General features: G+C 44.4%; 1 protein-coding gene across 2 annotated transcripts; it reads left to right on the top strand.

The window, feature by feature from the left end:
- The first annotated feature begins 4,874 nt into the window (after positions 1-4,874).
- On the top strand, positions 4,875-22,057 carry stk11ip (serine/threonine kinase 11 interacting protein). 2 transcript variants are annotated; one of them, XM_054780866.1, is made up of 26 exons: positions 4,875-5,021; positions 5,202-5,315; positions 5,611-5,813; positions 5,881-5,955; positions 6,942-7,037; positions 7,113-7,220; positions 7,294-7,365; positions 7,442-7,571; positions 7,646-7,749; positions 7,826-7,915; positions 7,996-8,037; positions 8,115-8,276; positions 8,356-8,437; positions 9,428-9,832; positions 9,904-10,115; positions 10,178-10,288; positions 10,373-10,589; positions 11,120-11,244; positions 11,327-11,564; positions 13,417-13,526; positions 13,604-13,701; positions 14,008-14,198; positions 16,485-16,569; positions 18,235-18,317; positions 21,454-21,677; positions 21,757-22,057. In XM_054780866.1, the coding sequence occupies exons 2-26, from the start codon at positions 5,249-5,251 to the stop codon at positions 21,889-21,891; spliced, it is 3,465 nt and encodes a 1,154-aa protein (XP_054636841.1). In that variant the 5' UTR covers positions 4,875-5,021; positions 5,202-5,248; the 3' UTR covers positions 21,892-22,057. The 2 variants fall into 2 exon arrangements, with proteins under 2 accessions (XP_054636841.1, XP_054636831.1); XM_054780856.1 differs by having other exon boundaries at positions 21,751-22,057.
- The last annotated feature ends 93 nt before the right edge of the window (positions 22,058-22,150 follow it).

Here is a 22,150-nt window from a genome sequence, read left to right as displayed (position 1 = left end):
TCATCTAGCAATTTTCAATTTTAAAAACCTTATTTTGATTATTCTTCAACAACAGATGGATGCACATTTCTCTTAAATTAAGAATGAAACTGGTTTGTAAACGCTCGGAATTTAGGAACGGACTCACACACAGAAAATATATCTACACTGCAAAAACTACATTTCAAGAAAGTTCCATTTTAAGCAACCATTTCTTCAAGATTTGCTGATTTCGGACCAGTAGGAAGGCTGCACAGCAAATTTCGTATTCGATTAAATCTCATAAAATTTGTGTAAAGGTGTAAAATTATTCCACTTGATTCAAGAAAATATTACTCTCCTTTTATCTACTTTATAAATCTAAAAACGAGTGAATTTACATGCAAATCACGGCAAAAAAGAATTCTGATAGTGTTTATGACAATAGGTTTTCCTAAATGAAGTGAATTTTAGATACAATCACACTTTCTTCTTTTAAAATAAAAGAGTTCCATTTGCTTCAGTAACCAACATAACCAACATGCCTACAAGAAGAGATGTTAGCTGCCACATATGTCAACACATTTTGCTTAATTCTTGCCTCATTAAAGCCAATTTGATCTGATTTTATGAATAGTTTCTAGAATTCTAGCCAAGCGTCTTTTGCTTACCCCAATGGCAGATTTTTTTGCTTGAAATAAGACAAGTTGTCTCATTTTAATATAATTTGGGCTTCTTTCAAGTATGGCTGCTTTTGCAGCGCAGATCCCACAAAGACTTGATGAAGTCAACATCCTCAGTGTTTTATTTCATGTTTTACTCATTCAAATTCATTCCTGTTTATTATTAACAGTGTATGCCCATCTGCCAAATTGTATTGGTTCCCTTAATACTGCGCAAGTGTCTTTGCTTGAACTCCCATTTGCTTCTTGATTAAACCATCCTTTCATACAGGAAGTGGAAAAAATATGTAAATGACAAAAGTGTCAGCAAGTAAAAGTTAGTATCCTTTTCAGACATGTTGAATTGTGCAAATGTAAGCATGTGAGGTTCCTTCATGTAGCTTGCTACGTATGTCTGAAACAAATAAACATACCTACTGGATGTCAGTAAGGTGTAATTTTAACGTAAATATACAACCAGAGGTCCTTTATTGACTTTACCGCTTACAAACAAGCAACGCCTCAGCCAAGCGGTCCTGTAGGAAGGTAATGTCTGTGATGAAGCCTAAAAGCAGGACACTACACATGGTGTTTCAGCTTTGAGGATGTCTTAAACTACTTTGCATTCATTTGTGTGTGTTTAATAAGCAAACGGTAAAGAATGTCAAAGTAGCCGCTGCACATTCTTCCATTTTTTTGTACGCCCGCCCTCCTCGATGGACAAACTTTGGACCCCTCCGCCTTGCATGGAAACCCCCAACTGTGGCCGAAAACATCGACTCGCGCTCAATGAAAAGTCGCCAGCGACTACAGTAACGCTACTGTGATGCTGCTGTAAGTTTCCAATCGAACAAGCTTCTCGGACTGATTGTGTTTATCTAAAGACCCACAGCACATCAGGCATCTGTCATCTCAATTGGATGGAATAGCAGACACTGATGTGAATCAGGGGTGTCAAACACAACTTACCTGGGGGCCCCTATGGGGGTAGAGTCTGGGTGAGACTGGGCTGTATCAAGGCAAAAGTATGTTAAGGCTAAACATGTCATTTAAGCAAGTGCTGTGCCGCAAGGCATGCTGGGCGTGCTTCCGGCTACCCAGCATGCCTTGCGGCACTTGTTTTGTGAAAAGTACTGCTAAAGTTACATCTTTAGAGTCAGCTGATCTGTCCTTTATTATTCTCCATGCGTGTTTGGTCACAAATGGTCGTACGGGGCTCGTACGTCGGGTGCAAAAAAACCCCGCAAGAAACGCACGGAGGGCGCTCGTGTGACGTGCTGACTTTTGCGCCGTAGACTGGCTGCAGGTTCTTTGCCATGCCAAGCAACCTCTATGGTTGCAAGACAAACTTACAGTTAGCATTTTGTATGTTGTTTTGTATATATGTTTTCATATGTTTTGCTGGTGTCACGTTTGTGCAAAATGTACATTTTTTCATCATACATCACACCTGCGGACTCCTATGTGTGTAGTAGGCCACACGTGTGCCCCACATTCACAATTAGTGAGGCAGACGCACGATCAGGTATTTCAGATGTCCTCCATGTGTTGGATCATTGTCCTGCTGCAGAACCCAAGTTGCTTTCAGCTTGAAGTCACCAACAGATGGCCGGACATTCTCCTTCAGCACAATTCATGCTTCCAGCAAGTCTTCCAGGTCCTGAAGCAGCAAAACAGCCTCAGACAATCACACTACCACCACCATATTTTACTGTTGCTATGATCTTTTTCTGAAATGCGGCTTACTTTTACGCCAGATGTAATGGGACACACACCTTCCAAAAAGTTAAACTTTTGTCTTGTCAGACCACAGAGTATTTTCCCAAAGGTCTTTGGGATCATCAAGATGTTTCCTGGCAAAATTGAAACGGGCCTTAATGTTGTTTTTGTTCAGCAGTGGTTTTGGTCTTGGAACTCTGCCATTCAGGCCGTTTTTGCCCAGTGTCTTTCTTATGGCGGAGTCATGAACACTGACCTTAACTGAGACAAGTGAGGCCTGCACTTCTTTGGATGTTGTTGTGGGGTCTTTTGTGACCTCTTGGATGAGTTGTCACTACGCTCTTGGGGTCATTTTGGTTGGCCGGCCTCTCCTGGGAAGGTTCACCACTGTTCCATGTTTTCACTATTTGTGGATAATGGCTCTCACTGTGGTTCGCTGGAGTCCCAAAGCTGTAGAAATGGCTTTTCCACACTGATAGGTCTCAATTAATCTCAGTTAAATTATGTTTTAACGGGGGCGACCATGTAGGTTTGGATTTTTTTCCCCCCTTATTCATAAAACGTTTCATTTAAAAAGTGCATTTTGTGTTGAGTTGTGTTGTCATTGACTAATATTTACATTTGTTTGATGATCTGAAACATTTAACACTAGAACTACACTAGAACACAGACATGCAAAAAAATAAGAAAACACTTTTTCACACCACTGTAAATGTTCTCACAGTGATTGTAGTAAGTGTTCCCTCTGTGATCCCCCCGCTTTTTCATTGTGGGATTAAAAATTGCTATCCTATCAATATAACTTGCCGAGGGTGCGTGGGCTGCAGGATGACAAGTCGGGGCCCACAAAATACAGTGCTGCAGGCCGCAATTGGCCCGTGGACCACAAGTTTGAGGAGCCCGCTGATGACTTTCTAGATCGAGTATTGTGTTATGTCATTTTTTTGCATTGCTAACGCAGTGCCTGAAAAAAAAAACAACAAGCCGGCTATCACATGCTTCCAGTCAGTAAATGTTTGCCGTCAATCTGACCTCCAGTGTAACTCCCGAGTAGCACCACGGAACACTAACTACACACACAATAATACACATATTGTTGTTGTGTCAATATAAAGTGAGCACTATTATCTCTGTCAACAAAATAGTTGTTTTTGGCATGTGATTACTAAACCAATACAATTTCTACTATATTTGTTTTATACAGTATACATAAATGTACTGTAATGGACATCTTTTTGCCATTTTTCTTCATATTTGACCATGAATGAGGGCCCTGTTTCTGGTTTGGCTTTGACTTCACCTAATTAAGACTCGGTGCTTGGACTGCTGATTGGATAAATAGAGGCCATGAGTCAGGGAGCTGGAAAAACAAACCAACAACTGATTAGCGGGACACCGTAAAATGGAGTTACACATACACTCAATCGGGGGTGTCCAAACTTTTTTCCACCGAGGGCCACATACAGAAACGTTGATGCATTAATGATACTAAATCCAATCCAATGTAGGTCAATACATGCTCAGCTGCCTAGCTTAATATAAATCATCGACATATTAGATTTGTGTTATAGAGAACAAAGCAAATGACTGCAATATCGAATAACTTATTTAGTTAGTCACAATTTTTTTTAGAATTTTTCAAATTAATAAAAGGGAAATAAGGGAGTCATTTTATTATTTTGTCGATATTGTTACATTATCTTATGTGGTGTCACAAGACGAGGCGATACACGAGATCGGGTCCACGAGGACGAGACGAGATTTTTAACATTACTTTTAAGAAGTACAATGAAAAAATGTAAAACATATATGACAATATATTGCAATCTACTAATTAAGCTTCTACTTCGTTCTGCACTCCGTGTGTATGCTAGCGGCCCAAGACAAAGAGACTGTATGACTCCGTTCATGCCCTTGTTCTATGGAACACACGTGCCAAGGTGCTGAAACCAATGCACAGAGTGAACTCCCTTCATGCCTGTTTGGAGGCGAGAGACGGGGCCATATATTGAGGCAGGCAAGATGACCGAGTTCGTTTTCATTTATTGTGTGATTGATGAATTCATTTATTAGCGTTCCAGGCCTACGATGTCACATTTTAATCTTGCGAGGTATTGTGACACCCCTGTTATCTTAGATTGTTGTATTTATATATTGTTTAATTGTTCACAGTTTGTTGATAAGATATAGTTTTGTTTGTTTTATTCTGATAAAACATCACCAAATCATTCAATTCCTTTGAAGGGTTCAAGTAAAAAGTATTGGTATGAGTGAAGGTATCGTCAATACCGTCCTTGTATTTACTAGGTATTGGATCATACTAAAATTTGCAGTATCGCCCACCCCAGTGCTGGTTCAAGTGAGATAACGACACATTAATGCTCAAGTGCGCCACTCAGTGCTCATGGGTTTGTATTTGTACCTATTTTTTTTAAATGACGTGCTGGACTGTTTCCGTAACCCTATAAAATGTTGCTAAAATGCCCAAGTTTGTAACGTCACGGCCACCGTAGGAAAAGGAACTTCCTGGTCACGTGACACAAATGTTGACAACTATCACTGTGCACCGCGGTGACATGATACACCCATTTCACCACTTCAACATGGCTCATTCTTTATAAACAGAGTGGGGCTCCTTAATGGCGTTTTCGACCACATGTTGGCTCTGATGTCACTGCGCAGGTATGTCATGTCACATTTATTTTTAGCTTGTGACCGGGCGGGAAGCGTAGTGCGAGCTAACTGTAGCAAAGTCGGGGATCTCGTTTGTTTTCTATGAGAATTCATGAAAAATGGTGTTTAACAGTAGCAGGTCAGTGCTTGTATTATTATTTTGAAGCAGAGGCGTGTCATTTACTACAGCTGCTACAGGAGGAGTCACAGCAGCTCGTTGCTAGCGCTGGCCAAGTATGGCTCGTGCTTTCGGTGGTCAGTCGTCGCTTGTCAACAGCCTGGCAACACTCCTCCGAAATGATGGTGAGTCCCTAATCCGTGATTTAACAGGCCTCCATGTTCAAATAACATTGTCATTACATAAATACGCCCTAATGCGTGTACAAACAGTGCACCCCTTTTATGTGTCCTGCACAAAGGCACTAACGCTCAGGATGGAAACTGGCAGCCAGGGGGATGGCCTTATATTGCTTCCAGTATTTCCTATTTAATGCTACACCTTACTGTCTCTGTCATTCTTGCCATGTTATTCATTGCCTCTCTTTTAGAAATAGCTCACATCATCAGTGCTGAGATTAGTGTCATCCACCATCTCCAGGTGACTTAGTGCTTGATGGCAGCAGCACACTGACTCTGCCGGCGGCGAGCTTGCAGCATCTGAACCAGCTGTTTGAGCAACATTTGCTGTCCAGGAATCAGCAGCACAGCTTCATGGCGCTGCCTTCCCACCCTGCTGACACTGCATCCCTGCTGCAGCTTCAGTTCCTCTTTGACGTCCTGCAGAAGACAATCTCCTTCAAGGCAAGTGCAAGCTGCAAAGCAATGATGTTGTTTGTATATTTCTTTTAAGACTGTTTTTGTTTTGCAGCTTATCAACCCACCGACCACGAGGCTACAGTCTGTGGTGAAACTTTTCCCTTTCAAGTCTTTAAAGTTTTTGGAGGTAAAATTGCTCACCTTTTTATTTCTTGCATGTTTTGCCACTTTGCACTGTTTCATGGTTGAATACGGCCTATTGTTCGTAAAAACATATGCATGTTTCAGCAAATTTCATGTAACTTTTTTGCCTAAATTGAGCATTTTTCAGGCATAAAAATGGCTAAATGAACTAAAATACAAATATAAGGCATTCAGAAGATACAGTCGTAAACGTTTTTGATGATATGTAGTATTCCACAATGGTCACTAGGTGTAATGATACTGTACATTGATGACACAACACCCACTCGCAGGAAGGACTGTACAGAATAGGAAGTAAAAAAAGAAGAACAACAAGGAACTTTCTCAATGCTAACATAGCGAGTCTACACTATGTCTTATTATATTTTATTATGTCTACTATATTGGGTAATATGAGTGTAACGGTGACTATAGGGGTGTTATTTCATGTCTAGAGGGCTCTAATGATGTTAGAAACTATATTTAAAAGGTCATACACAGGTTTCCTATGCTCTAACTACAAAAATATTCAATTTATAAATAAGATGGCGGGTACAAGCAGCCAAAATGAGTTTTCTCCGTTGGGTGGCTGAGCTCTCCCTTAGAAATAAGGTGAGAACCACTGTCATCTGGGAGAAACTCGGAGTACAACCGCTGCTCCTCCACATCGAGAGGAGCCAGATGAGGTGGCTCGGGCACCTGGTCAGGATACCTCCCAGATGCCTCCCTGGGGAGGTGTTCACGGTATGTCCGACAGGTAGAAGGCCTTGGGGAAGACCCAGGACATGTTGAGAGACTATGTCTCTCAACTGGCCTGGGAACGCCTCTGGATTTGCCAGGGGGAGCTGGACAAAGTGGCCGGGAAGAGTGAAGTCTGGGTTTCCCTGCTTAGGCTGATGCCCCTGTGACCCAACCTCGGATCAGCGGTAGAAGATGGATGGATGGATAAATTGAAGTAAATGTCTGCCCTTCTTCCCTGTTTCTCTGCAGCTGAAGCGCATTCCCCCACACTGTCTCGAGGGGCTCAGAGGAGTTTACTCCCAATTGGAGGTCTTCATCTGCTCAAAGAGCCTCAGCTCCCTGGAGGTAACAACGGTGTGTTTGTTGCCGTGTCTGACAGTTTGAGACCCCAGTGACCCCACAGAGGTGTCGTTCCTGCAGGAGCTGCTCTCCCTGTGTGGAGGTGACCTCAGCTCTGCGCTGCCATGGCTGGAGCTGCACACCCTCAACTTCAGCTACAATTTCATCGTCTGCCTTGACCAGTCCCTAGTGAGACAAACCACCAAGAAATAGCCTACCTCATGACATTTCTGGACCGCTCACACGACTTCTTCTGTCTTAGAGTCTCTTGAACGTCCTCAAGTCTTTGGATTTAAGCCACAACAGGATTCAGGAGTGTGCTGAATTTCTAAAGGTTCCCTGCTTCACCTGCTTTTGTTCCACTTTTTATTTTATTTTGTCTTTCCTTCACCTTGTTTTTTTCCGTGCAGCCTTTGAGTGAACTGGAACGCCTGAATCTGGGCTACAACTGCCTGCAGAGGGCGCCAACACTTAGCCTAAGCGCCAGAGTCAAACTCCTCACGCTCATTCTCAGGAACAATGAATTAGAGACTATTAACGGTACACAGACCAGTGACCAAAACACAGTTTTACTTAGTGCCCTTTAACTGTGTTTTTTATCGCCCATGTTGTAGGTGTGGAGCAGTTGGCATCGCTCCAGCACTTGGACCTGGCTTATAATCTTCTGCTGGAGCATTCACAGCTGGCTCCTCTCTCCTTGCTTCACCGCCTTACCACAGTGAGGATACACACAGGCATCCACCCGTACGGAGTCTGCGATCAGTGTTTAACCGCGCCAATGTCCTCTCACAAAGCTGAACCTGCAGGGCAACCCGCTGTACTTCCAGAAGACCCACCGCACATGCACCGTCCGCCACCTTTCTCCAAAGGCTGTCAGCCTCAGAGTGGGTAAAAAAGCTAACTTTGATGGTTATGAGTTTACTGAGAGGACTGAGTGTCGTATGTATTCATTGGCTTCTAACAGTTTAAACTCGATGGCGTCCCGCTTTCCTCCTCCGAGTTATCTGTAAGTTTTCTTCCTGGGAAAATGGTTGTGAAGATCCACAGTGGCAAAGACAAAAGCGATAATGTTCCCATCCACAGGTTCTGCCGAAAGGAGGACAACCGATTGTCCAGGTGCAGCCATCTCCTCTTACGCTGTCAGTGTCAGAGCGCAGTCACCCAGATGTGTCGAGTGGAGCTGGGGAGCTCAGTGACAGCCTGTCAGTCGGGGAGGTGGGAGTCCCTCGCAGGAAGAAGTCCAGGGTATAAAGGACAATGTTGACCCAAGGTGGTGGAGTTAGTGTGGATGTCGTTTATTTACTTGGATGCATTCTGTGTGCAGGGCAAGGTGAAAGTGCGGAGAGCAAGTATCTCTGAGCCCAGTGACACAGACAACCAGGCCAGGGCGGTATCTTCATCACAGGGTGGGTTATAAATGCCTGGGTGTTTTGAAATCTTCCACCGATCACTGATTTGTTATTTATTCCCTCCTCTAGAAGTTACAGTAGTGTGAAAAAGTATTTGCCCCCTTCCTGATTTCTTATTTTTTTGCATGTTTGTCACACTTAAATGTTTCAGATCATCAAACAAATGTAAATATTAGTCTGTGACTAATGAAACTTTTTATTATTAAGAGAGAAAAAAACTGTTAAAACATAACTTAAGTGAGATTAATTAAGATCTATCAGTGTAGAAAAGATTATGAAGTCATTTATAAAGCTTTGGGACTCCAGCCAACCACAGTGAGAGCCATTATCCACAAATGGCCAAAACATGGAACAGTGGTGAACCTTCTCAGGAGTGGCCGGCCAATCAAAATGACCCCAAGAGTGCAACGACGACGCATCCAAGAGGCCACAAAAGACCCCACAACAACATCCAAAGAACTGCAGGCCTCACTTGCCTCAGTTAAGGTCAGTGTTCCTGACTCCACCATAAGAAAGACACTGGGCAAAAACGGCCTGCATGGCAGAGTTCCAAGACCAAAACCACTGCTGAACAAAAACAACATTAAGGCTCATCTCAGTTTTGCCAGAAAACATCTTGATGATCGCCAAGACCTTTGGGAAAATACTCTGTGGTCTGACGAGACAAAAGTTTAACTTTTTGGAAGGTGTGTGTCCCATTACATCTGGCATGTCAGAAAAAGAACATCATAGCATCAGTAAAATATGGTGGTGGTAGTGTGATGGTCTGGGGCTGTTTTGCTGCTTCAGGACCTGGAAGACTTGCTGTGATAAATGGAAGTATGAATTCTGCTGTCTACCAAAAAATAAGAAATCAGGAAGGGGGCAAACACTTTTTCACACCACTGTATTTACAGACCTTCAACAGTATCACCAGTCAGCACCCAGGTTTTTTTATTTGGTGAAGGCCTGCACTCAAATGAGAGCCCGTATATGTTTCCTCTGTAGTCATTGGCCTCCCGCACCAAGAGGAGATTGAGCGCATGTCCAGCTTCAGAGATCAGCTTGGAGAGGACTGGCTCCAGTACCAGCACCACCTAGACGCAGCATCGCCCCCTGCCACTGCTGGTCACGGCCAGCAAACCCTCGCCGACAGCCTTGTGACATCTTGTTATCCAGAGGTCGAGACCCCAGAGGTCCTTCCTCCGCCGCTTCTCTCATCAGAGCCAAGAGTGCTTGAGATGGACCCAGAGCAAGAGACAGAGTCCACGTTGCAGTGGCCCAGTCAGAGCCCTCGGCATACCGAGTCCACGTTAGAAGAGATAGCGATGGATGGTCAGGTCGAAGGCCTAGACTCAACGAGAGAGCAGAGTGGGGATACCAGGGAGGAAGAAGATGACGACGATCTGGGAGGTAATTATGAAAAATGTCTTTATGTTGTTTGGAAACACCAGTTTTGTTCTGGCGCTGTCTTTGCTCTGCAGTGGACCAGTGTCTGCCGCTTCTTGTGGGTGTCTTATCTGACGATGAGGAGCATGATGAAAGCCAGGATGAGGAGAGGAGGATGGAGATCTTTCTGCGTGTCAAACAGGGACATTTGCTGGAAGTGGATGTGCAGTCCGGCCAGGAGAGATGTCGCCTGGAGCTGGACTGTCTGACCCGTGTGGATGCCACAACAGCAACTTGGACTGATGGGGTGAGGAGTAGTGTACAGCAGCGCCATGCATAAGTTTACTGGAAAATAAATATTTTCCTCAGGCCACAGAAGCTACATTTCCAGCAGTGGAGGTCCGGTTCGACTCCATCAAGAAGGAGAAGAGGCGGAGACGTTATGTGCTTCTGGATGTTGACCCACAGCAGGCACTTCAGGTCATTAACACGTGCTTGCATGTGTTGGCTCAAGCCTACGACATCACCACACACTAAGTTTATGTTCTTGTGTTTGTTGGTCAGGATCTCAGCGACGTGCTGTCGTTTGTGGCGGAGGCCAATCGCCGCCGTGGTACCGAGCTCCTCCCCGGCTGTGTTCATCTGCGATGCCTTCGTTGTGGGTCAGAGTTCACAGAGCCTGAAGGCGAAACAGGGAGGAGGAGGGGGCTTCCGATGCCGGCAGAGGGCGTAGACGCGCAGGAGGTCAAGGAGTTGCCGGAATGTGACGTGGGCGGCGAAGGTGAGCGTGATGACGGCGCGTAAGTCGGGCTATGCAAAGGCCGTGAGTCAGCTCTTGACATGACCGTACGCTGCCTTCATCACTTGGCTTGTTTGAACAAAAACACCATCATGTGATTTTTATCAAGGCTGTAGTTTCTTTTTAGAAGGATGTGAGGGGAGCATTCCAGATGTTTGCTCTCCCTCAGTAATCTCTTACCTTCATGCTCAGCAGCAGACAGATAACAGCTCTGCTAGGAGCCACCTTTCAGTGATTTGGCCAAAGCTGACATTAGATACGTGCACTGGCATGCACACGTAAAGCCTTAGCTTTGCTGTACAGATGTCTTGAAGATTTCTCAGCACCATCTGTGATTAGTTCACTTAAAAACACACCACATTGCCTGAAGGTTTAAAGCAAACGCAGGTGTGTTCTCACCAGGTACTCATGTTTGTCTTGCTCCCCATGTACAAAAACAGATGTTAGATTCATTGACCTGTCGAAGTGGCCTGTAGGTGCGAATGGTTGTGAATGTTTTTGTTTATTTGCAGGAAACTCTCATCGCTGTCTGGAATGTGGAAGTGCTCACGTGGTCCAACGAGTGGGCCAGTCATTTCCTTACAGCAGTACACCAATCCAACACCCATCAAGGGCAGGCAGTGAAGAAGACAATAAGGTTTTGTACATCACTGGAATATTGTTTTCGCCTCTAATACGCTTTCAAAAGTAGTCAGCTGAAGTCTTGTTCTCTCTGACAGGTGGATGCTTGTATGAGCAGCAGTCCTGCCCCAGAAGAAGCTGCCATTACAGAGGACACCGCTTTTTTCACCGCACATGGGAGCGCCTTCTTTGCCGAGGAAGTCGGGGCTGACCGCTGCTGCCTCTCCTACCATGCTGACAGTCAAAGCAAGGAGGATCTGGCTGGGAGTTACTGCTATGCCGCCATCTCTTCCACACCACCTGGCATCCAGCCTGCAGGAAGATCCAACTCAGCCGGTGTGTGCTGTACTCTGAAAATGTATTTTGAAGGATATAACGTCCATATATGTCTAGCTACTTCCTGCTTCCTGGTTCATGGGGGACAACAGACACACAGTTGGTGCCATTATGATTGTGGAAGGGTGGGCATTTTCATTCATGCCATAGTGACTCAGTATCATTATGCACCCTTTTCTCCATATACTCACCAAAATGAAAGCAATGGGTTCTTCTTTGGACCACCATGTTATAAAGTCGTGTCGAAATTTGTTTTGTATATTTTGTGTAGTCCTGCGAACTGTGTCTATCTCCAGTGGTGTGAAAATGTTTTTTTCACACCACTTTTTTTTTTCAGTTTTTAAAAGAAACATTTTATTATTAAGGGAGGAAAAAAATCCAAAGCTACATGTCCCTGTGTGAAAAAGTGATTGGCTCCTAAAGCTAATAACTGGTTGGGCTCCCCTTAGCAGCAACAACTGCAATCAAGTGTTTGTGATAACTTGCAATGAGTCTCTTCCAGCGCTGGGGAGGAATTTTCAGGAATCAGCAGAATTGTTGTCATTCAGTAACACTAGAGGCTTTTCCAGCATGAAGCACCTTTTCAAGGTATCAGCATCTCAATAGGATTCAGGTCAAGACTTGGACTAGACCACTCCAAAGCCTTCATCCATTCAGAGGTGGACTTGCTGGTGTGTTTTGGATCATTGTCCTGCTGCAGAACCCAAGTTGCTTTCAGCTTGAGGTCACCAACAGATGGACGGACATTCTCCTTCAGCACAACTCATGCTTCCATTTATCACAGCAAGTCTTCCAGGTCCTGAAGCAGCAAAACAGCGCCAGACCCTCACACTACCACCACCATATTTTACTGTTGCTATGATGTTATTTTTTTAACGTTATGCCAGATGTGAAGGGACACACATCTTCCAAAAAGTTCAACTTTTGTCTAGTCAGACCACAGAGTATTTTCCCAAAGGTCTTGGGGATGATCAAGATGTTTTCTGGCAAAATGGAGACGAGCCTTAATGTTGTTTTTGTTCAGCAGTGGTTTTGGTCTTGGAACTCTGCCATGCAGGCCGTTTTTGCCCAGTGTCTTTCTTATGGTATAGTCATGAACACTGAGAGTCTGAGTCGTCACTGCACTCCTGGGGTCATTTTGGTTGGCCGGCCTCTCTTGGGAAGGTTCACCACTGTTCCATGTTTTGGCCATTTGTGGATAATGGCTCTCACTGTGGTTGGCTGGAGTCCCAAAGCTTTAGAAATGGCTTTATAACCTTTTCCACACTGATAGATCTCAATTAATCTCAGTTATGTTCTGTTTTAAAAGGTTCTCTTTTTCATACAAGGACATGTAGCTTTGGATTTTTTTCTCCCTTCATAATAAAAAGTTTCATTTAAAAACTGCATTTTATGTTGAGTTGTGTTGTCATAATATTTACATTTGTTTGATGATCTGAAACATTTAAATGTGACAAACATGCAAAAAAAATAAGAAGTCAGGAAGAGGGCAAACGCTTTTTCACACCGCTGTATTTACCTTTTTGTAGTGCTCTCAAATGATTGCAAATTTTAATCATATTAATCGCAAGGTTGCTTTGGATTAATTTCAATTAATCCATTGATTTTAATCAAGTGGCAATTGTGTCAGGCAATTTGCATGAGGTAGACTAACTGAGGCCCTGGATGTGAGCGTGGTTTGTCACAAGCTGGGCGACACGTTCGCCAAAGAAAACTTTGCCTTGCAGAGTGTGCGTAATATCGCCATGTTTTTTTTTTTACTCAAACACGATTAATCGAATCGATCGAAATAGATTGAGATGATATCTTCAACATAGTCTGATGTCTCTAACTTGAACATCTCCCCACCCAGATGACTTGGACCTGCTGACGGAGGCTTTTGAGGCGGTGGACCATCGGCTAAAGCTTTTCTTAGATGTGGACGTCTTCGAAGAGGAGGAGGAGCTAAGCTGTTTCCTAAAGGTGAGCATCCGTTGGGCTGGTGAACCAGTGAGAGTTCTGAAGGATCAATGTCCATTTGGTGTCTGTTTTGCTGTCAGACGTCTGCTGTGAGATTCGGGGAACCAGAGGAGTTTCCGTGTCTGGTGGCGGTGTCGGACAAGAGAATCTATGTTCTTGAAGTGACATCAGGAGACAGGTGGGTGACTGAGGAACACTGAGTGTACAGCGTTCCCTCGTTTATCGCTGTGGATAGGTTCCTAAAATAGCCCGCAATAAGTGAAAGCTGTCGTATTTTCCTCCTCCTCCTCCTCCATGAACCAAAGATTCATTTACAGTATTCCGTAATGGCGCTCTGCAGCCGCAACTTCTACTTTCCTGGTGAACCGCGATGGAGCGAGGGAACACTCGTGTCGTAGAAAATGTGTCCGTTCTGCAAAATATATTTGTGAAAGTTGGAGTTGGCGCCACACTTATGTCTTAACTTGCGTGCGTTGCTTACCAGCAAAGGGCAGCTCTCTGATTGGCTCCAGAAGCGCGACTGCCACCCAATCATAGAGCTCAGCTACCTGGAGGTGGGGCTTGGCTCTCAGAGCATCCACATGGCATTTGACGGTGGTGGAATCAAGGGCGCAGCCTACACCCTCCTGGTTCGGGACAGTGTGCGTTGCAAATGCTTTTTTGGCCTGCTGACAGGTAAGAAACACGAGCGGAAAACACTGCTTGCTGAAAATGTGGAAAAACACATAAAAGGATGACTTATATTGTGTGAAATAAACTCATTCACATCCCCCCCCACTCTCCGGGTAGACTGCTCTCAGCGTGGAGCTCCCGGTGTTAATTTAATGCAAAATGAGGCATGGACTTCTTGGTCATTTCTGAAACAAACCCACTCACATTAATCCTCCACCACATGTGTGACGCTTAGATCCGTCCTAGACTCAGTCGTCTGCGTGCGAGGACCAGCAGCCAGGGGGAGAACCTTTTATTAGGCTCTTGCTCAGCCCAGGAATGTCTGGAATAATATGGAACATGATTTACACCCTCGCTTGAGTTTGTTGAAAAACATTGCGACCTGTTTGATTGGTACCTAAATGGTACATCTGCACGTAATTACGTTGCCAGCTTCACTACTTCAGGTGGACGAGACTGGTTTCCCTTAGTAGAGAAACAGCCCCAAAGCAAAATTTTTCCACCTCAGTGTTTGACAGTAGGGATGGTGTTGTTGGGCTAATTTCTTTGCCCGCAAACGCGTTGAGTCAAGTTCATCTCATCTGACATCTCTCCTCCCAAGCCTCATCTTAGTCATTCAGGTGTTCATTGGCAACCTCCAGACGGGCCTGTACATGTGTCTTCCTGAGCAGGAGGACCTTCAGAGCGCTGCAGAATCTCAATCCATGACGGTGTTTGGAGGCAAATCAATGCTGAATATGAAATTCTGTCAAACATGGAGGTGGAAACAATCTGCTTTGGGCTCCTTCTCGGTCCAAAATCCCTCCTGAGATGTGTGCAAACATGGGGACAAACTACAAGAAACGTCTGACCTTTGTGCTTGCCAACAAGGGTTCCTCCACCAAGTCCTATGTCACGTTTTGCTTTGGGATCAAATACTGAGCTTATTTCCCTCAGTCAAATACAATTTTCATTCAGAAATGGTCAAATATTGTGTGAATGATTGGTAAGCATCTACAGTGGTGTGAAAAAGTGGTTGCCCCCTTTGTGATTTCTTTTTTTTTTGTTGCACGTTTGTCACACTTAAATATTTCAGATCATCAAACAAATGTAAATATTAGTCAATGACAACACAACTCAACACAAAATGCACTTTTTAAATGAAACTTTTTATTATTATTTTTATTATCATCCATTATGAAGGATAGGCTCCAGCAAATCCGCGACCCTAGTGAGGATAAGCGGCATAGAGAACGGATGGATGGATGATGACGGCAGGAAAAAACTGAGCTTCAGCAAGCATTCACAAAATGCTTCATCTAGTTATGTCATGTATTTTTTTGTTTTTATGTTTTTCCATTCAGTCTGTCTCGGTTACAGTAAACCTACCATAAACATTCTGGACTGTTCATATCTTTGTAAAGGTGTAAACTTAGAAAACAGGTCATCAGACACAGTGGAACTTTGTTTTTGTCATGAATATGTTCCAAAAGCTCAGATGAAAACCGGAACGTGTGGAATAACGAGGCAAATTTGTCCATGTAAATCCGATTCATCTGTTCCAGACACAAAAGAAATACATTTTATGGAGAATCATGATAGCTTTACATGCAGAATAATTATTAACAACAGAAAATGGAACTAACTGTTGATGAGGACATCCCGTACGTCCTGGCAAAATCAAATTCAATTGCTGCGAATTCAATCGCATTGCTGCCACTCGCACCTTTTTGAACGGACAGTGAGACAGCAGCGTATAAGTTGCTTTGTTTGGGCACCCAGTGTCACGGAACGATACAGTACCAGACAAACGGACTAGTTTGTTACATGCAGTGCTGTACGATAAACGAGACAGTGTATGAAAACCAAGATTTGACTTCAAGACGGCGTGATCTTTCACACCAGGTTTATTGAGGTTCTATGACTTTTTCCTCCTCCAGTATAGTGTCCTTTTTAAAAATCCCCCTGTCAACTGCGTCCATTCCCACTTGACCATGAAGCTTTGCTGCAGAAATCCACTCCACCCTGTCATAGCCGTCAAGTATGATGACATGCTCTCGTTCTCGAAAGTGATCACGAGCTGCCATTGTGCTGCAGACATTTTCTCACCCTGCAATAGTACACCCGCAACCAGACACATGCAGAGCAACAATAGTCTCACATTGACTCCCAACCTCTTTTCCATGCAGGTTTGGGTGTGTACAGACCTTTTATTGTAGCTTTATGTTTGTTTAGTCTGTCATTTGTTAGGTTTCATTGTTTGAGTTGAACAAACAACAAATGTGTCCTGCTTGTATCATTTCACTGTAGGAATCGTGCGTGAGATGGCGCACAAGTCCGACAGCAAACTGAGGTCCATCTCGACCACCAGGCTCAACCCTCAGCACCATCTCTGGTAACCTCCGTCCCCCCCATGTGCTAATGAGCGAATTTGTATGCACATGCATGAAGACATCCTTTCTGCATTACATGCAGCCTTTTTGGACTTCATCTCGTAGCATAGCCCTGCTAAATTAGCTGGTAAACCGCACCTTAATTGGAAGCATGTGTTGCACAGCCAGACCTGTGTGTGTTGTTGTGCTGGTTGTTGTTAGCCACCTTTTATTGGATGTTTTCATCTGTTCAAACATACACCAGCAGTCTTTTTTTTCCTCTGCATTGGAGAGAAACAAGGCCGCTCACATGAACTAGGCCTGTCACGATAATCGATAAATCAATTAATCGAACGATAAAAACGAAAACAAAAAAACAAGGTTGATTATTTTGACTGCCTCGATAAATTGGCGTGCATACACAGTGGTGTGAAAAAGTGTTGCCCCCTTTCTGATTTCTTATTTTTTTGCATGTTTGTCACCCTTACATGTTTCAGATCATCAAACAAATGTAAGTATTAGTCAATGACAACACAACTGAACACAACAGGAAGTTTTTAAATGAAACTTTTTATTATTAAGGGAGAAAAAACATCCAAAGCTACATGTCCCTGTGTGAAAAAGTGATTGCCCCTGAAAGCTAACAACTGCAATCAAGCGTTTGTGATAACTTGCAATGAGTCTCTTCCATCGCTGGGGAGGAATTTTGCACAATTGTTGTCATTCAGTCACATTGGAGGCTTTTCCTTTTTAAGGTCATGCCACAGCATCTCAATAGGATTCAGGTCAGGACTTGGACTAGACCACTCCAAAGTCTTCATCCATTCAGAGGTGGACTTGCTGGTGTGTTTTGGATCATTGTCCTGCTGCAGAACCCAAGTTGCTTTCAGCTTGAGGTCACCAACAGATGGCCAGACATTCTCCTTCAGCACAATTCATGCTTCCATTTATCACAGCAAGTCTTCCAGGTCCTGAAGACCATCACACTACCACCACCATGTTTTACTGTTGCTATGATGTTCTTTTTTTTAAATGCACCGTTACTTTTACACCATATGTAATGGGACACACACCTTCCAAAAAGTTCCACAGAGTATTTTCCCAAAGGTCTTGGGGATCATCAAAATGTTTTCTGGCAAAATTGAGATGAGCCTTAATGTTGTTTTTGTTCAGCAGTGGTTTTGGTCTTGGAACTCTGCCATGCAGGCCGTTTTTGCCCAGTGTCTTTCTTATGGAGGAGTCATGAACACTGACCTTAACTGAGGCAAGTGAGGCCTGCAGTTCTTTGGATGTTGTTGTGGGGTCTTTTGTGACCTCTTGGATTAGTTGTGGCTGCGCTCTTGGGGTCATTTTGGTTGGCCGGCCACTCCTGGGAAGGTCACTGTTCCATGCTTTCACTTTTTCACACAGGTTTTGATTTTTTTTCTCCCTCAATAATAAAAACTTTTATTTTAAAAACTGCATTTTGTGTTCAGTTGTGTTGACATTGACTAATATTTACATTTGTTTGATGATCTGAAACAAGTGTGACAAACATGCAAAAAAATAAAAGTCAGGAAGGGGGAAAACACTTTTTCACACCACTGAAAAGTAATAGCTCCTGTATTGTATTGCATCACTGGTTATGTACCCAAGTAGCAGCCAACACCATGTGTGCGTCATGTTTCTGTGTTCTTTTCCTCTGCCAGGCCTCTCGTGTGTGAAGACATCCAAGCAGATGTGGAGGACGGCCAGCTGCAATTCTGCTACATTTTGGCTTTTTTGCTGCAAGGTTAGCCACCTGTATTGCTTCGTTCATCATTAATACCAATGCAGTATGATGCTGTTTGCGTTTATGGTTGATGATGTGAGTGGTGTCTAGATGGGATACGGCAGGGGTGTCCATACTTTTTACACCGAGGGCCACATACTGAGAAATGTAAGGATGCAAGGGCCACTTTGATATTTGGTAAAGCAACACATGTAGATATGCTAAGAAGTTATATACTGTACTGTATATTTCAAGAAAAAAATAGCATCTCAGCTTTGTGATTATAGGTGAAAAAGTTTTATGTATTGTATTATGTATTATTTATATGGCCTTTTTCCCATCATTTTTGCTGTTGGCTTTTTTTCAACTTTCTTCTTAAATCTTTGTAAATTTAGTGGCTCTTTATCGTCAAATGACGATCATTAGGATACAATGGAGTGGGCCCTATGCCCGCCAGCGATGGCATCACCTTCGTTAGCATCCCATTCACATGTAATGATGGTCATGAACCCACCTGAAGCCAAGGTTACTGTTTTTGGTTCATGTGTTAGAGGCTCAATGACTGAATCTTTTAGGAATGGAGGAAAGGACAGCATTGTATGTGGGAGAGAGGTGGTGTCGCAGACCTCCCCCTCTGTTCAGAGATGGCTTCTCATCCTTAAACCCCAAACAGAAAAGAGCAAATCCTTCTTGTCTGGACCTGCCTCCTCCTTTAGAGGATAAATAGATTAGATCTTGTACCAAGCTCTCAGTCTAGAGCTGTCATATCTGGTCCGACTGGTGTGTGTCCTCCCTAGTCTTTGAGCATGAACTGATGAAGCCTGCTCGCATGAGAGGCGAAATGTCTTCTAAGACAACCTGAACAGTCCAGTTGCGATTGATTCAGTGCCCTCAGTATCATATAATATTTGCAAGACAAAAGCTGTGATCGACCCGCGGACCTTGGCAAGTACAACCGTACTTCAAAATATATCATAACTTAGGCTGTGAAATTCCATCCATCCGGGTCTGGGTCGAGGGGGCAGCAGTCTCAGCAGGGAAGTCCAGACTTCCCGGTCCCTGGCCACCTCTTCCAGTTCCACTGGGAGGACCCCAAGGCGTTCCCAGGCCAGCTGTGAGACATCCCTCCAGCGTGGGCATGCCCGGAACGCCTCACCAGGGAGTCGTCCGGGAGGCATCCGGACTAGATGCCCGAGCCACCTCAACTGAATTCTCTCCATGTGAAGGAGCAGTGGCTCTACTCTGAGCCCCTCCCAGATGACCGAGCCCCTCACCTTACCTCTTAGGGCGAGTCAAGCCACCCTACAGAGGAAACTAATTTCAGCCGCTTGGATCCGCCATCTCGTTCTTTCGGTCACGTCCCAAAGCTCATGACCATAGGTGAGGGTGGGAACATAGATGGGGGGGGGGGAAATTGAGAGCTTTGCCTTCCGGCTCAGCTCTCTCTTCACCGTGACGGTCCGGTACAGCGACCGCATTACTGCAGACGCTGCGTCGATCCTCCTGTCGACCTCACGCTCCAATCTTCCCTCACTCGTGAACAAGACCCCGAGACCTCATTCCCAACCCGCAATTTCCTATGATTTGTTTTGCAGCACATGAATTAGGCATCTTCTCCGCTCCGACTCTTGCCACATCCAATATGGCAGCAACGTTGACATACGGCTCAGCGCTCGATGCGACGTCTACATATATACTGTTGTGTTGTAGCCACTTAGCTATTGCTGAAGAATTGTTTCGTGTTCTTGAGTTGAGAGTAAACTGATGGGTGCCACCTACTTCCACTCCTGTCTCGTTGTGAATGGCATCTCCACATTTGGTAACGTGGGTAAAAATGTCGACTGACAGCGGAGACAAACGAGACCGTGCCGGCGCTGCTACAAGAGTTAGCTAACGCCGGTGCTCTACGTGCCAACACACCCGCGCCCGTGGTTTCAAGCCCAGTTCCGACTGTGAGGAATAACACAGGATGCAGTGAAGTATTTCGACGTATGGGCCGCTGGATGTCTCGATGGCGGCAAGTACAGGAGCCCGTCGGCCTATATACTGTATATACGGTATATATACACTAAGTCCTCAACTAACGAACACAATTGGTTCCAGACGACCGTTCTTAAGTCGAATCGTTCTTAAGTAGGGGAAAAGGTAATATTACCAATGATATAGGTACTACATGTACATGTATACATATACAGTATATGTGTATGTATGTAAATATGAGTTTGGATGCAGTAGTAATATTAAACCAGGATAATTAATGAAAAAAACAATAATAAAAGTGATATAATAATACGTAATGATAAATGTTATTTACCTTTGAAGAGGAGTGGTCGAGCATACGTCATCGTGGTGGAGGAGGAGGAGGAGTTATTGAAAAAAAGGACAAGTCGTCGTCGTGGTTAGACTCTTCTAAAAGAGGTAGTGTTCTGTGGGTGGTGTAGAATTAAGCAGGCCTATTAACTCTTCATCAACTTTAATCACACGCTCTGTCCGGGTTGTATCATAAAACTCTTAGCCTTCCTCTCTCCTCTTCCTGTCTTCCTGTATCTGTTGGTCCCATTAGCGGTGTCACAGTGCCCTCTGCTGGTCAAGCATGTACAGTATAAATATGGGTTTGCCGGTCAAGCATGTACAGTATAAATATGGACTTATAAGGCAAAACACATGAAAAAATAGACCAGTCGGCTTGTGTTCGTATCTCCGAATGTTCGTACGTCGGATGTTCGTTAGTAGGGGACTTGTATTTATATATATATATATATACTGCAGTTTTTTATTATCAGTTTTCATTATCGGGAAAAACCGGATATGCCAATATTGGGCCGGTAATATCGGTGGGCCGATATTATTGGACATCCCTAATCACAACTTTTTCCGTCTCAATATTGTGACTTCATTCATGTCAAATTAATGCTGATTTTGTTCAATTTTTTTCACTGAGTCAATGGTGCGGGACACCGCCTTCTGTAAAATCCGCTTCAGGCTGCGTACATCAGTGGAATTTATATTTCTGCCATTTGAGCATGTCCAGATCTGCTTTGCTTGTGTGATACCAAATTTTTGTGACGCTTGGTTTGCAGCCAGAAAGTGAAAGAGTAAACATAACGTGAATGTCCACATGAGTTTAACAAAGTCTTGACTTGGTGTGTTATCTCAGACAACACCTGGGTGCCAACGACCGTGCTGGCAACTCGAGAGACCCTGTACCTGCTGAGCGAGGATCACCAGTGGAGCAAGAGGACGAACATGACAACGGTCGACGGCAACCTGGAGCCGGGCAGCGGGAGCTTCTCCGTCCTCGAGACGCTGCCCATCAGCTGCGTGAGCTCGGTCCACCTGTGGCCCCATCAGCGGCAGATGGATGTCAAGCTCTATGACGAGGTGAGCCGTGGTTCAAATTGTGACGGCGTCAGGTGGCCTCTTGATTGACGGGTCCCCATTTTGATCTTCCAAGACGCAGAAAGAAGAGAAGACCTGGTGCGTGCGCTCGGAGAGCTCCGAGCTCCTGCAGGCTCTGCTGGCGTGGGTCAGAACCCAGTGGGAGGCCATGTTTGGCGTCAGGCTGCACACCAGCGTGCACGACACAGAGACGTAGCGAACGGCGGGAATTGTCATCTGTATTTGCTCTCTATGTGGAAAAAATGCAGTTAAAATGAAGCAGGCCTTCTATCCTTCAGGCATTCTGTCGCCAGGAAGGAGATTGGGACATTGTGTTGACGTTTGTTTTTTTGTTGTGGTGAAGACATGGAATTCCAAGCTGATTGTGGTCTATCTTGTTTTGGTGTCTTGCTGGTATTTTGGTTAGTGAAGCTGTGCGTCAGAGTCATGTGGACGCTGGATTAACCCACGCCACA

The sequence above is a fragment of the Dunckerocampus dactyliophorus genome, chromosome 1 (assembly GCF_027744805.1).
Source record: "Dunckerocampus dactyliophorus isolate RoL2022-P2 chromosome 1, RoL_Ddac_1.1, whole genome shotgun sequence".
In the NCBI taxonomy this organism is placed as follows: Eukaryota; Metazoa; Chordata; class Actinopteri; order Syngnathiformes; family Syngnathidae; genus Dunckerocampus; species Dunckerocampus dactyliophorus.
The sequence above is the reverse complement of the archived record's forward strand: the minus strand, read 5'-3'. Positions and strand labels throughout refer to the sequence as shown.